General features: G+C 37.2%; 1 protein-coding gene across 1 annotated transcript in view; it reads left to right on the top strand.

Moving 5' to 3' along the window:
- The window catches only part of MALRD1 (MAM and LDL receptor class A domain containing 1), a 587,465-nt gene that overhangs the window by 21,814 nt on the left and 552,447 nt on the right, over nt 1-13,204 (top strand). Inside the window, exons 3-4 of the mRNA XM_089906459.1 lie at nt 5,134-5,228; nt 5,317-5,478. Coding sequence (XP_089762585.1) covers nt 5,134-5,228; nt 5,317-5,478 — 257 coding nt within the window. The remainder of the gene's footprint in view (nt 1-5,133; nt 5,229-5,316; nt 5,479-13,204) is intronic.

Raw genomic sequence — 13,204 nt, 5'->3', positions numbered from 1 at the left:
GGGTGTTGAAGTTTCCAACTATTATTGTTGAATTCCCTGTTTTCACTTTGATTCTATTAGTTTTTGTTTCTTATATTTTGGGGCTCTGTTTTTAGGTGCATATATATTTATAATTGTTATTTGATGGGTTGATTCTTTTTTCATTATAAATTGTTCTTTTATGTCTCTAATAACATTTTTATTGTGCATTAAAATATGTTTTATGAATTTCCAGCTCTCTTTTAGTTGTTTGTATACTTTTTATATTTCTTTATTTTCAGCCCTTTTATTTGTAGTTGAATTGTTGGCTTATGTCTTTATACAATATATCAACCTCAGACTTTTGATCGATAAGATAGGATTTACACCTGCTATCTGCTATTTGTTTTGTCTATGTCTGTCTTGTTACTCTGTTCCTCCATTACTGTTTTCTTCTCTGTTACATATATATTTTCTATATGTATTATATATTGTATGTATTTATATAATATTTTGAATTAGTTTACTGGATGCTTTAGGGATTACAACAATCGATGCTGGATTAGTACAATTTAATTGCAATAGTATTTAAGAAATTTGTCCTACCTAGCTCTATTCTCCCCACCTTTATGCTGTTATTGCCACAAATAGCATCTTAATATATTGTGTGCCCATCAACACTGAACTTTGAGTTTGATTTTTATCAAGTATAACAATCAATTATAGTGATTAGTTATTGATTTTATAATTTATATCTCTTTACTGATAGTCTCTACTTTGTAAGATATCATTCTCATGGTTTCTTAGTTCTTTAGACATGGTTTCCTTTAGATCTTTGAAATATTTTAAATAGCTGATTTAAAGTCTTTTTTTCGGTAGGTCCAGCATCTGGGCTTTCTCAGAGACACTTTTGTTTGATTTTTTTTTCCTTTGTATGAGTCACATTTTTTTTGTTTCTTTGCATTTCTCACAATTTCTTTTGAAACACGGACATCTACAACAATATAATGTGGCAAGTGTGGAAATCTTTTTCCCTCAGTTTTACAGTTTGTTGTGGTTTGTTGTATTTGTTGTTTTTACTTTAGTGACTTTCCTGGAATAATTCTGTAAAGTCTTTATTCCTGTCATGTGTGTCCATTGAATTCTCTGCTTGGTCAGCCAAGTGGTCAGCTGTAAAGAGAGTTTCTTAAATGCCTGGAACCAGTAAATTTCCCAGTGTTCGTTGAGGGACTCTATTGTGGTGTATCTTCAACACTTACCTAGGCAGTTGATATCTCTGTCTTATTCTTCACTTCCTGCCTTAAGAGAGCCTCAAAGTCAGCCAGAGATGAGAGCTTAGGGCCTTCTCAGGTCTTTCCAGAGCATGTGTACAGCCCTATGCATGCACGTGTCTCTATAGGTTTGCGGGAAGATGTTGGAGCATTTCAGAGCTCCTATGCAACATTTCAGTTTTGCTTTAAGCTTTTGGTTAGTCTGTTGTTGACCCCATATGTTATGTACTGCACCAAGCAACAGTAAAGTTTAAACACTTGCCAGTAATTGTTTTCAACACATGCCTACTGTAAAGAGTCTATTTGCACTGGGCAATTTCAGACAGCCTTATAAGTGGTGTCTTTCAGGAAACACCAGACATATCAAATAATGATAATTATTTGATAATTATTTGGTAATGAGGCTTGAAAGAGTTTTAACTCTATTCTGCTCATTTCTGTGGTTGCCATGCTGCCCCAGGAATGTGGGCTGCCATTTTTTTATAGTTGCTGTGGAGCTGGAGAGTGGTAGGAATAGGGCCAAGTTAAAAAGAAAAAGAAAAGAAAACCCCCCCTAAAATTTACTGTTTTTACTGAGATTCAGTTATTTATTGAACAAAAGGTCTGCAGTTTGCTGTAAGCTTTACTGTGGCCGTTTTTGCCAATATTTTCATTGTTTTTATTGAGGAGAAAAATTTCAGAGGTCTTTACATTGACATTTTTATTAATATCACTCTCATTTTTATTGCATATTTTATGATTCCCTGAAGTGATTCACCTAGCCCTTTATCACTGAAGCAGACTTAAATGTATATGGCAACATTTATTTACACAGTGCTAGCAATTATAGGGAATTGCTATTTGAGGGTATCCTTTGATACAGTTTTAACAAATATTATGTGCTTATGTCGAACTTGTTAGTTTAATGAACAGGAATGAGGCAAAACTTATAATTCAACAGAAATGGAATTTAATAAACAGAAATTACCAACTTGAAGGAGTTTGTATCTAAGACTGTTATTTAACCTCTGTTATCTGAACTGAGCCGTATTTCTGTCACAAATGAACACACTTTTCCTGTTCCAAAAGTTTTGACATTTTAACCTTTGCTTCAGGCCTTGGATCTTGTCACAATGATCCATTCCTGCAGCCTGATTTTTTTTTGATGTTATCTTACTGTTAAAATACTCAGTTTTTCGAGTTCCTTTGAGCCCATTGGTTACTCTACAGCATGCAATAGGATTTCTGTTTCTCCTGCTTGCATGCATTCCCATTAATCACTTAGAACTTGGGAAATGGAAGAAAGGCAAGACTGCCTGTCAGTAGGTGAAGAAAGTGAGACTGAAAATTCTACCTTATCTTTTCTAAGGATCAAGGTTGGGGTAATTCACTGCCCAAAGTTATTGAATTAGCCCTCAAAACTTGATTCATGGTTTTTGTTGCTTTCATATTTTATATACTTCTGGGGTTTTACTCCTACATGTACCTAGCTACTAAGAAGAAAAAGCCCTTTAACATAAACATTTAAGATTATAAATGGAGGGCTTCCCTGGTGGTGCAGTGGTTGAGAGTTTGCCTGCCGATGCAGGGGACACGGGTTCGTGCCCCGGTCCGGGAAGATCCCACATGCTGCGGAGCGGCTGGGCCCGTGAGCCATGGCCGCTGAGCCTGCACGTCCGGAGCCTGTGCTCCGCAATGGGAGAGGCCACAACAGTGAGAGGCCCGCATACCGCAAAAAAAAAAAAAAGATTATAAGTGCAGTCATCCTGTCTTATTTTGTAATTTTAATAATTCTTATTTTGTAGCTTTAATAATTAACGACTTCATCACAAGGTGGTTTTAAATCTGTTTCGAAGATAGGCTATGAAGTTGCTTTTATTGATGCAGGAATAAAATGGGAATTTATGAATCATATGAACAAACTGAAATGAATATGGTAGAGATTAATAGGAGACATGTGATGAGAATGGTGTTGTGTGGTATGATGTTACTAGGCTCCCTCAAGGACTAAAAGGGGTGTGTGGAGATAATATTGAATACCTTTTTTTTTTTTTATCAGCTTTGTAAGTCTCTTCTTGATGCTTCGAGCCAGCAGTAGGAGAGGATATCAGATGAGGGAATGGGCATGTGGGAAAAACTTATGCTGCCAAGGATCTGCTTCTCTCTTTTATACTCGTAGACCCGATAACTAAAGTCCTAGGGAAAGCAAGATAACTTTCTATAAGATGATGTTCTCTAAGGAACATCTCCAACTGTGAATTAAAGAACTTCTATACTCATAGGGAGCAAGGTAAAATTGAGTGTGCATTTGAAAGAACGCTATTGTCACTAAATTGGAATTAAAAAAAAATAATAAATAAGAAACAAAAAAACAAGTATTGTTATTGGGTGCATTTTGAATACTTTTTTACCCCATGAAAAGAAATCTTATTACTAGAACAAAGGCTAAAGGATCTCAAGTTGTTTCTGAATTTAAAACTTTACTTTTTATGATAACCTGAAGGTTAACCTCATTTAATTTTTGACAAAATACAGAATAATTTACAGTGTCATAAAATGTACCAGATGACATAGTTTGTATTTATAAAACACCTAGCTTAAATATTCTTATAATTTATTATTTTATTGAAAATGCTCTTCTATTTAATAGCTTAATGTATCAGTCTGAGTTTTAGGACCAAACTTTCAAAAATAAATATGGTTAATTTAAGTGATTTCCTTGACAAATGAAAATAATTTTTACTGTTTGTATCACAAGTGCTTTTTAGTAGCTGAATATTTATAAACAGTAATTGAAGGCCTGTTGAATACTATTACCATTTGTATTGCAAATAATTGTATTTAAACTGCAAACAATAAATCCCTATGGCTTATTATGCTCGTTTGATTATTCACTTGCTTAGCATTTGCTTTCCCTGCTGAATATGAAGCAAGAGCAAAATAATGGTTGTCCACTTGTATCAGCATGATACCAGCTCTTCATCGAAATTACGTTTATAAAATTATTTCAGGTAGTACATTCTGAGAACAATTTTCTGTTATTGCAGGGACTTCAGTTATGCTTATGACTATGTTATATGAAGTCATTAATGTTCTTCTTTTCTGCTTCATTAGGGTACAGTTTTGGAATAGCTATAGGGAAAAAGAGGTTTCTTAGGTTTCATAATTTTACTATTGATTCTCTCAATGATGTGACAATTAAATTTGATTTCCAAGACAGCTTTCAAATACCACTGAATAATTTGGGTAGGTATGCCACCATCAACATCATCAACATCATTTTTTCATTATTTTGACAAACAGTGGCATACCAAATAGATGAGCAGGAAACAATGGTTCCCATATTATACACTATAACCTTGTCAAGCATTGCAAAAAAATCTATGAAAGCCCAGGGAATGTTCCACATTTATTTTGTAGGCTTCTAAATAGTAAGTTGACCAGCATGGTCTGTACTGCAGCATACAGAAGAGCGTTGGGACTCAGTATCGTTTTCCATAATCCTGGCAAAAGCTGGGACTATTTGATCCAATTCTTTCCGGAGAAAAACACAACAAAATAGGATCTTTTTTGAATTCTTCATTGAATTACTTATTTTGGTGGGCAGTCCCAGTATAATGTTTTCCCTGGATATCATCTTTGCTGGGTTATAACTTTCTAAGTTATGAGATGAATTTGGTCATGGACTACAGCCCATATCAGTGTTTTAGGGAGTACACTCACAATTAGTTATTTTACTGGGGAATATATTGAAGTAACAATATCAGCCAGACCATTTGCAAAGATAAATGGTACGGTTAAATATTTCATTCTTTAAAAATATATTGACCCAAAGTGGATATAGGCTTGAATTATTGCCTGGTGTATTAAATAAGTTTACCAGTGGTGGCTCTGCATCTAACACACTGACCCTTGTTTTTAACAGCTCACTTCCTCTCATTGGTCTCGAACGTGGATTCTTCTTCCTCAAACTTACGAAGCAGAGTTTTTCTTTCCACAAATAACCCACATGGTTGTCAGGTATTTGAAAGCACACAGCATTTGAATTACTTTCCACATTTGGGAACTTCTTTATTGTAATTATTTGGACATTCATTATTTTTCACAGATTACATTTTATTACTTCTCCAGCCAGATGAATGGCAAATTAACAGTTGGCTTTCAAACTACCTGTGGTGGTCCTACAAGGCATTTATGGCAAAGCACGGCTGGGCTCCACAATCAGTGGGAGAGGCATGTCCTCAAAATCCAGAGCCCCCAGAGATTTCAGGTATGCACGTTGTATTTTCTGTGTTTGAAGGAAAAACGATAAAGTATAGATGTTTTGCACCAGATGAACTAAAAGCAGGATGATTAATCATCCCAGTTGTCTGAGGACTGAGGAATTTGCCAGAACTTCAAGTGCTGGAACCAAACAGAGAATTGGGATGGCCAGTCACCCTAAAAGACAATTTTAAAAAGTTTTAAATTTATGTATCAAAACTAAGGTTGTTATGTATTAACATATATTGATATATAAGTAAAACATGACCTTCTAATACTCTTCCTAATTTCTTGAATCGCTCCACTTTCCTTAAAAGCTATCACTCTTCCAATCTTCTCTTTCTTTTCATTTCTTACTCTTAAGAATCAATTCCTTTCCAAAGTTTTCTCATGCTTTTGATAGAATGGGACTATCTTAGGTAATGAGGAAATAGACAGGTTGATTTAAATACTAATTCCAAATGCTGTTGAAGTGGAATCATTGTCACATTCATTTCATGGTGAAAGTCAAATTATTCAATACAGCCTTCATTTTCCAAAATAAATTTGAGAATTAAAGCCAATGCAAGTCTATAAAAGACAAACTTATTTATGCAGCCTAATAAAACTTACGGATGGTGGAAATTATAATCCAATAATTATTATGGGAGTTCTTGGAAGAGAATTGCCCACTTTAACATTTTGGACAGCCAAGCAAAATTTTCCAGTAAAAATGGGATCCTACAGCATTTTATTCTGAACGAATTTGCTTTTTTTAAAAATTTTAAATCTTTATTGGAGTGTACTTGCTTTACAATGGTGTGTTAGTTTCTGCCGTATAACAAAGTGAATCAGCTATACATATACATATATCCCCACATCCCCTACCTCTTGCGTCTCCCTCCCCACTTCCCTATCCCACCCCTCTAGGTGGTCACAAAGCACCGAGCTGATCTCCCTGTGCTATGTGGATGCTTCCCACTAGCTATCTATTTTACATTTAGTAGTGTATATATGTCCATGCCACTCTCTCACATTGTCCCAGCTTCCCCTTCCCTGTGTCCTCAAGTCCATTGTCTACATCTGCGTCTTTATTCCTGTCCTGCCCTCGGTTCGTCAGAACCATTGTTTTGTTTTTTTTAGATGCCATATATATGTGTTAGAATGCGACAATTGTTTTTCTCTTTCTGACTTACTTCACTCTGTATGACAGTCTCTAGGTCCATCTACCTCACTACAAGTAACCCAATTTCATTTCTTTTTATGGCTGAGAATATTCCATTGTATATATATGCCACATCTTCTTTATCCATTCATCTGTTGATGGACACTTAGGTTGCTTGATGTCCTGGCTATTATACATAGAGCATTCTGGTACATGACTCTTTTTGATTTATGGTTTTCTCAGGGTATATGCCCAGGAGTGGGATTGCTGGATCATATGGTAGTTCTATTTTTAGGTTTTAAAGGAACCTCCTTAGTATTCTCCATAGTGGCTGTATCAATTTACATACCAACCAGCAGTGCAAGAGGGTTCCCTTTTCTCCACACCCTCTCCAGCATTTATTGTTTGTAGATTTGTTTATGATGGCCATTCTGACTGGGATTAGGTGATAACCTCATTGCGGTTTTGATTTGCATTTCTCTAATGATTAGTGATGTTGAGCATCCTTTCATGTGTTTGTTGCCAATCTGTATATCTTACTTTGAGAAATGTCTATTTAGATCTTCTGCCCATTTTTGGATTGGGTTGTTTGTTTCTTCAGTATTGAGCTGCATAAGCTGTTTATATATTTTGGAGATTAATCTTTTGTCCATTGATTCGTTTGCAAATATTTTCTCCCATTCTGAGGGTTGTATTTTCATCTTGTTTATGGTTTCCTTTGCTGTGCAAAAGCTTTGAAGTTTCATTACGTCCCATTTTTTAATTTTTGTTTTTATTTCCATTACTCTAAGAGGTGGATCAGAGAAGATCTTGCTGTGAATTATGTCAAATAGCATTCTTCCTATGCTTTCCTCTAAGAGTTTTATAGTGTCTGGTTTTACATTTAGGTCTCAAATCCATTTTGAGTTTATTTTTGTGTATGGTGTTAGGGAATGTTCTAATTTCATTCTTTTACATGTAGCTGTCCAGTTTTCCCAGCACCACTTATTGAAGAGACTGTTTTTTCTCTATTGTGTATCTTTGCCTCCTTTGTCATAGATTAGTTGACCGTAGGTGTGTGGGTTTATCTCTGGGCTTTCTATCTTGTTCCATTGATCTATGTTTCTGTTTTTGTGCCAGTACCATATTGTCTTGATTACTGTAGCTTTGTAGTATAGTCTGAAATCAGGGAGTCTGATTCCTCCAGCTCCATTTTTTCCCTCAAGACTGCTTTGGCTATTCAGGTTTTTTGTGTCTCCATACAAATTTTAAGACGATTTGTTCTAGTTCCATAAAAAATGCCATTGGTAATTTGATAGGGATTGCATTGAATCTGTAGATTGCTTTGGGTAGTATAGTCATTTTCACAATATTGATTCTTCCAATCCAAGAACATGGTATATCTCTCCATCTGTTGGTATCATCTTTAATTTCTTTCATCAGTGTCTTATAGTTTTCTGCATACAGGTCTTTTGTCTCCCTGGGTAGGTTTATTCCTAGGTATTTTATTGTTTTTGCTGCAGTGGTAAATGGGAGTGTTTCCCTAATTTCTCTTTCAGATTTGTCATCATTAGTGTATAGGAATGCAAGGGTTTTCTGTGCATTAATTTTGTATCCTGCAACTTTACCAAATTCATTGATTAGCTCTAGTAGTTTCCTGGTGGCATTTTTAGGATTCTCTATGTATGGTATCATGTTATCTACAAACAGTGACAGTTTTACTTCTTCTTTTCCAATTTGTATTCCTTTTATTTCTTCTCTGATTGCCATGGCTAGGACTCCCAAAACTATGTTGAATAATAGTGGTGAGAGTGGACATCCTTGTCTTGTTTCTGATCTTAGAGGAAATGCTTTCTGTTTTTCACCATTGAGAATGATGTTTGCTGTGGGTTTGTTGTATATGGCCTTTATTATGTTGAGGTAGTTTCCCTCTGTGCCCACTTTCTGGAGAGTTTTTATCATAAATGGGTGTTGAATTTTGTCAAAAGCTTTTTCTGCATCTATTGAGATGATCATATGGTTTTTATTCATCAGTTTGTTAATATGGTGTATCATATTGATCGATTTGCATATATTGAAGAATCCTTGCATTCCTGGGATAAATCCCATTTGATCGTGGTGTATGATCCTTTTAATGTGTTGTTGGATTCTGTTTGATAGTATTTTTTTGAGTAATTTTGCATCTATATTCATCAGTGATATTGGTTGGTAATTTTCTTTTTTTGTAGTATCTTTGTCTGGTTTTGGTATCAGGGTGATGGTGGCCTCATAGAATGAGTTTGGGAGTGTTCCTTCCTCTGCAGTTTCTTAGAAGAGTTTGAGAAGGATGGGTGTTAACTCTTCTCTAAATGTTTGATAGAATTCACCTGTGAAGCCATCTGGTCCTGGACTTCTGTTTGTTGGAAGATTTTTAATCGCAGAGTTCAATTTCATTACTTGTGATTGGTCTGTTCATATTTTCTGTTTCTTCCTGGTTCAGTCTTGGAAGGTTATACTTTTCTAAGAATTTGTCCATTTCTTCCAGGTTGTCCATTTTATTGGCATAGAGTTGCTTGTAGTAGTCTCTTAGGATGCTTTGTATTTCTATGGTGTCTGTTGTAACTTCTCCTTTTTCATTTCTAATTTTATTGATTTGAGTCCTCTCCCTCTTCTTCTTGATGAATCTGGCTAATGGTTTATCAATTTTGTTTATCTTCTCAAAGAACCAGCTTTTAGTTTTATTGATCTTTGCTATTGTTTTCTTTGTTTCTATTTCATTTATTTCTGCTCTGATCTTGATTTCTTTCCTTCTGCTAACTTTGGGTTTTGTTTGTTCTTCTTTCTCTAGTTCCTTTAGATGTAAGTTTAGATTGTTTATTTGAGATTTTTTTTGTTTCTTGAGGTAGGCTTGTATAGCTATAAACTTCCCTCTTAGAACTGCTTTTGCTGCATCCCACAGGTTTTGGATCATTGTGTTTTCATTGTCATTTGTCTCTAGGTATTTTTTGATTTCCTCTTTGATTTCTTCAGTGATCTCTTGGTTATTTAGTAACGTATTGTTGAGCCTCTGCATGTTTGTGTTTTTTTTACGTTTTTTTCCCTGTAATTCATTTCTTATCTCATAGTTTTGTGGTCAGAAAAGATGCTTGATATGATTTCAGTTTTCTTAAATTTACTGAGGCTTGATTTGTGACCCAAGATGTGATCTATACTGGAGAATTATCCGTGCGCACTTGAGAAGAAAGTGTAATCTGCTTTTTCTGGCTGGAATGTCCTATAAATACCAATTAAATCTATCTGTTCTATTGTGTCATTTATAGCTTCTCTTTCCTTATTTATTTTCATTTTGGATGATCTGTCCATTGGTGTAAATGAGGTGTTAAAGTCCCCTACTACGATTGTGTTACTGTCGATTTCCCCTTTTACGGCTGTTAGCATTTTCCCTATGTATTGAGGTGCTCCTATGTTGGGTGCATAAATATTTACAATTGTTAAATCTTCTTCTTGGATTGATCCCTTGATCATTATGTTGTGTGCTTGTCTCTTGTAATAATCTTTATTTTAAAGTCTATTTTGTCTGATATGAGAATTGCTACTCCAGCTTTCTTCTGATTTCCATTTGCATGGAATATCTTTTTCCATCCCCTCACTTTCAGTCTGTATGTGTCCTAGGTCTGAAGTGGGTCTCTTGTAGACCGCATATATACAGGTTTTGTTTTTGTATCCATTCAGCCAGTCTATGTCTTTTGGTTGGAGCATTTAATCCATTTACATTTAAGGTAGTTATCGATATGTATGTTCCTATTACCATTTTCTTAATTATTTTGGGTTAGTTATTGTAGATCTTGTCCTTCTGTTGTGTTTCCTGCCTTGAGAAGTTCCTTTAGCATTTGTTGTAAAGCTGGTATGGTGGTGCTGAATTCTCTTAGCTTTTGCTTGTCATTAAGCTTTTGATTTCTCCATCGAATCTGAATGAGATCCTTGCTGGGTAGAGTAATCTTTGTTATAGATTTTTCTCTTTCATCACTTTAAATATGTCATGCCACTCCCCTGTGGCTTGTAGGGTTTCTGCTGAAAGATCAGCTGTTAACCTCATGGGATTCCCTTGTATGTTATTTGTTGCTTTTTCCTTGCTGCCTTTAATGTTTTTTCCTTGTATTTAGTTTTTGATAATTTGATTAATATGTGTCTTGGCATGTTTCTCTTTGGATTTATCCTGTATGGGACTCTCTACTTCCTCAACTTGATTGACAGTCCTTACCCATGCTAGGGAAGTTTTCAACTATAATCTCTTCAAATATTTTCTCAGTCCCTTCGTTCTTCTTCTGGGACCCCTATAATTCGAATGTTGGTGCATTTAGTGTTGTCCCAGAGGTCTCTGAGGCTGTCCTCAATTCTTTTAATTCTTTTTTCTTTATTCTGCTCTGTGGTAGTTATTTCCACTATTTTATCTTCCATGTCACTTATCTCTTCTTCTGCCTCAGTTATTTTGCTATTGATGTCTTCTAGAGAATTTTTAGTTTCATTTATTGTGTTGTTCACCATTGTTTGTTTGCTCTTTAGTTCTTCTAGGTCCTTGTTAAACGTTTCTTGTATTTTCTCCAATCTATTTCCAAGATTTAGATCACCTTTACTATCATTACTCTGAATTGTTTTTCATTTAGACTACCTGTTTCCTCTTCATTTGTTTTGTCTGGTGGGTTTTTACCTTGCTTCTTCATGTGCTGTGTAATTCTCTGTCTTCTCATTTTGCTTAACTTACTGTGTTTGGGGTCTCCTTTTTGCAGGCTGCAGGTTCGTTTTTCCTGTTGTTTTTGGTGCCTTCCCCCAGTGGGTAATGTTGGTTCAGTGGGTTTTGTAGCCTTCCTGATGGAGGGGACTGGTGCCTGTGTTCTGATGGATGAGGCTGGATCTTGTCTTTCTGGTGGGCAGGTCCACGTCTGGTGGTGTGTTTTGGGGTGTCTGTGAACTTATTATGATTTTAGGCAGCCTCTCTGCTAATCGGTGTGTTTGTGTTCCTGTCTTGCTCGTTATTTGGCATAGGTTGTCCATCACTGTAGCTTGCTGGTCGTTGAGTGGAGCTGGGTTTTCACATTGAGACAGAGATCTCTGAGAGAGCTTTTGTCATTTGATACTACGTGTGGCCGGGAGGTCTCTGGTGGACCAGTTTCCTGAAGTTGGCTCTCCCACCTCAGAGGCTCAGGCCTGACCCCCAGCTGGAGCACCAAGGCCCTGTCAGCCACACAGCTCAGAAGAAAAGGGAGAGAAAGAAAGAAAGAAAGGAAGGGAGGGAGGGAGGAGAAAATAGAGTTATTACAATAAAATACAAAAAAAATTATTAAAAATAAAAATATAAAAGAAATAGAAAGAAAGAAGAGAGCAACCAAACTAAAAACAAATCCACCAATGATAAGCGCTAAAAACTATACTAAAAAACAAATAAACAAACAAAAAACCAAAAAGCAGACAAACAGATCCCCAGGACAAATGGTAAAAGCAAAGCTACACAGACAAAATCACACGAAGAAGCATCCACATACACACTCACAAAAGGGGAAAAAAGGAAAAATATATATATATAAAAAAAGGAGGAGAGCAACCAAATCAATAAATGTACCAGTGATAATAAGCTCTAAATACTAAACTGAGATAAACATAAAACCAGAAACAATTAGATGCAGAAAGCAAACCCCAAGTCAACAGTTGCTCCCAAAGCCCATCAGCTCAATTTTGGGGTGATTCGTTGTCTATTCAGTTATTCCACAGATGCAGGGTACATCAATTTGATTGTGGAGATTTAATCCACTGCTCCTGAGGCTGCACAGAGAGATTTCTCTTTCTCTTCCTTTTTCGCACAGCTCCTGGGGTTCAGCTTTGGATTTGGACCCGCCTCTTTATGTAGGTCACCTGAGGGCTTCTGTTCCCCACCCAGACATTACGGGGTTAAAGTAGCAGCTGATTCGGGGGCTCTGGCTCACTCAGGCCAGGGGGAGGGAGTGGTACCGAATGCAGGGTGAGCCTATGGTGGCAGAGGCTGGCGTGATGTTGCAATAGTCTGAGGCATGCTGTGTGTCCTCCTGGGGAAGTTGTACCTGGATCATGGGACCTTGGCAGTGGCAGGCTGCACAGCCTCCCGGCAGGGGACGTGTGGATAGTGACCTGTGCTTGCACACAGGCTTCTTGGTGGCTGCAGCAGTAGCCTTAGCATTTCATGTCTGTCTCTGGTGTCCGCGCTGATAGCTGTGGCTCATGCCCATCTCTGGAGCTCATTTAGGCGGTGCTCTGAATCCCCTCTCCTCGCACACCCTGGAGCAATGGTCTCTTGCCCCTTAGGCAGGTCCAGACTTTTCTTGGACTGCCTCCCGGGTAGGTAGTCTTGGACTACGTCCCGGGTAGCTGTGGCACACTAGCTCCCTTCCGGCTGTGTTCTCGCAGCCAACCCCAGTCCTCTCCCTGGAATCTGATCTCCGAAGCCCGAGCCTCAGCTCCCAGCCCCCGCCCGCCCCGGTGGGTGAGCAGAGAAGCCCCTCAGGCTGGTGAGTGCTGGTCAGCAGCGATCCTCTGTGCGAGAATGTCTTCACTTTGCCCTCTGCACACCTGTTGCTGTGCTCTCCTCCATGGCTCCGAAGCT

The sequence above is a fragment of the Delphinapterus leucas genome, chromosome 2, assembly GCF_059928025.1.
Source record: "Delphinapterus leucas isolate spDelLeu-1000000601 "Yukka" chromosome 2, BTC_Dleu_Yukka2, whole genome shotgun sequence".
Taxonomy (NCBI): Eukaryota; Metazoa; Chordata; class Mammalia; order Artiodactyla; family Monodontidae; genus Delphinapterus; species Delphinapterus leucas.
The sequence above is the reverse complement of the archived record's forward strand: the minus strand, read 5'-3'. Positions and strand labels throughout refer to the sequence as shown.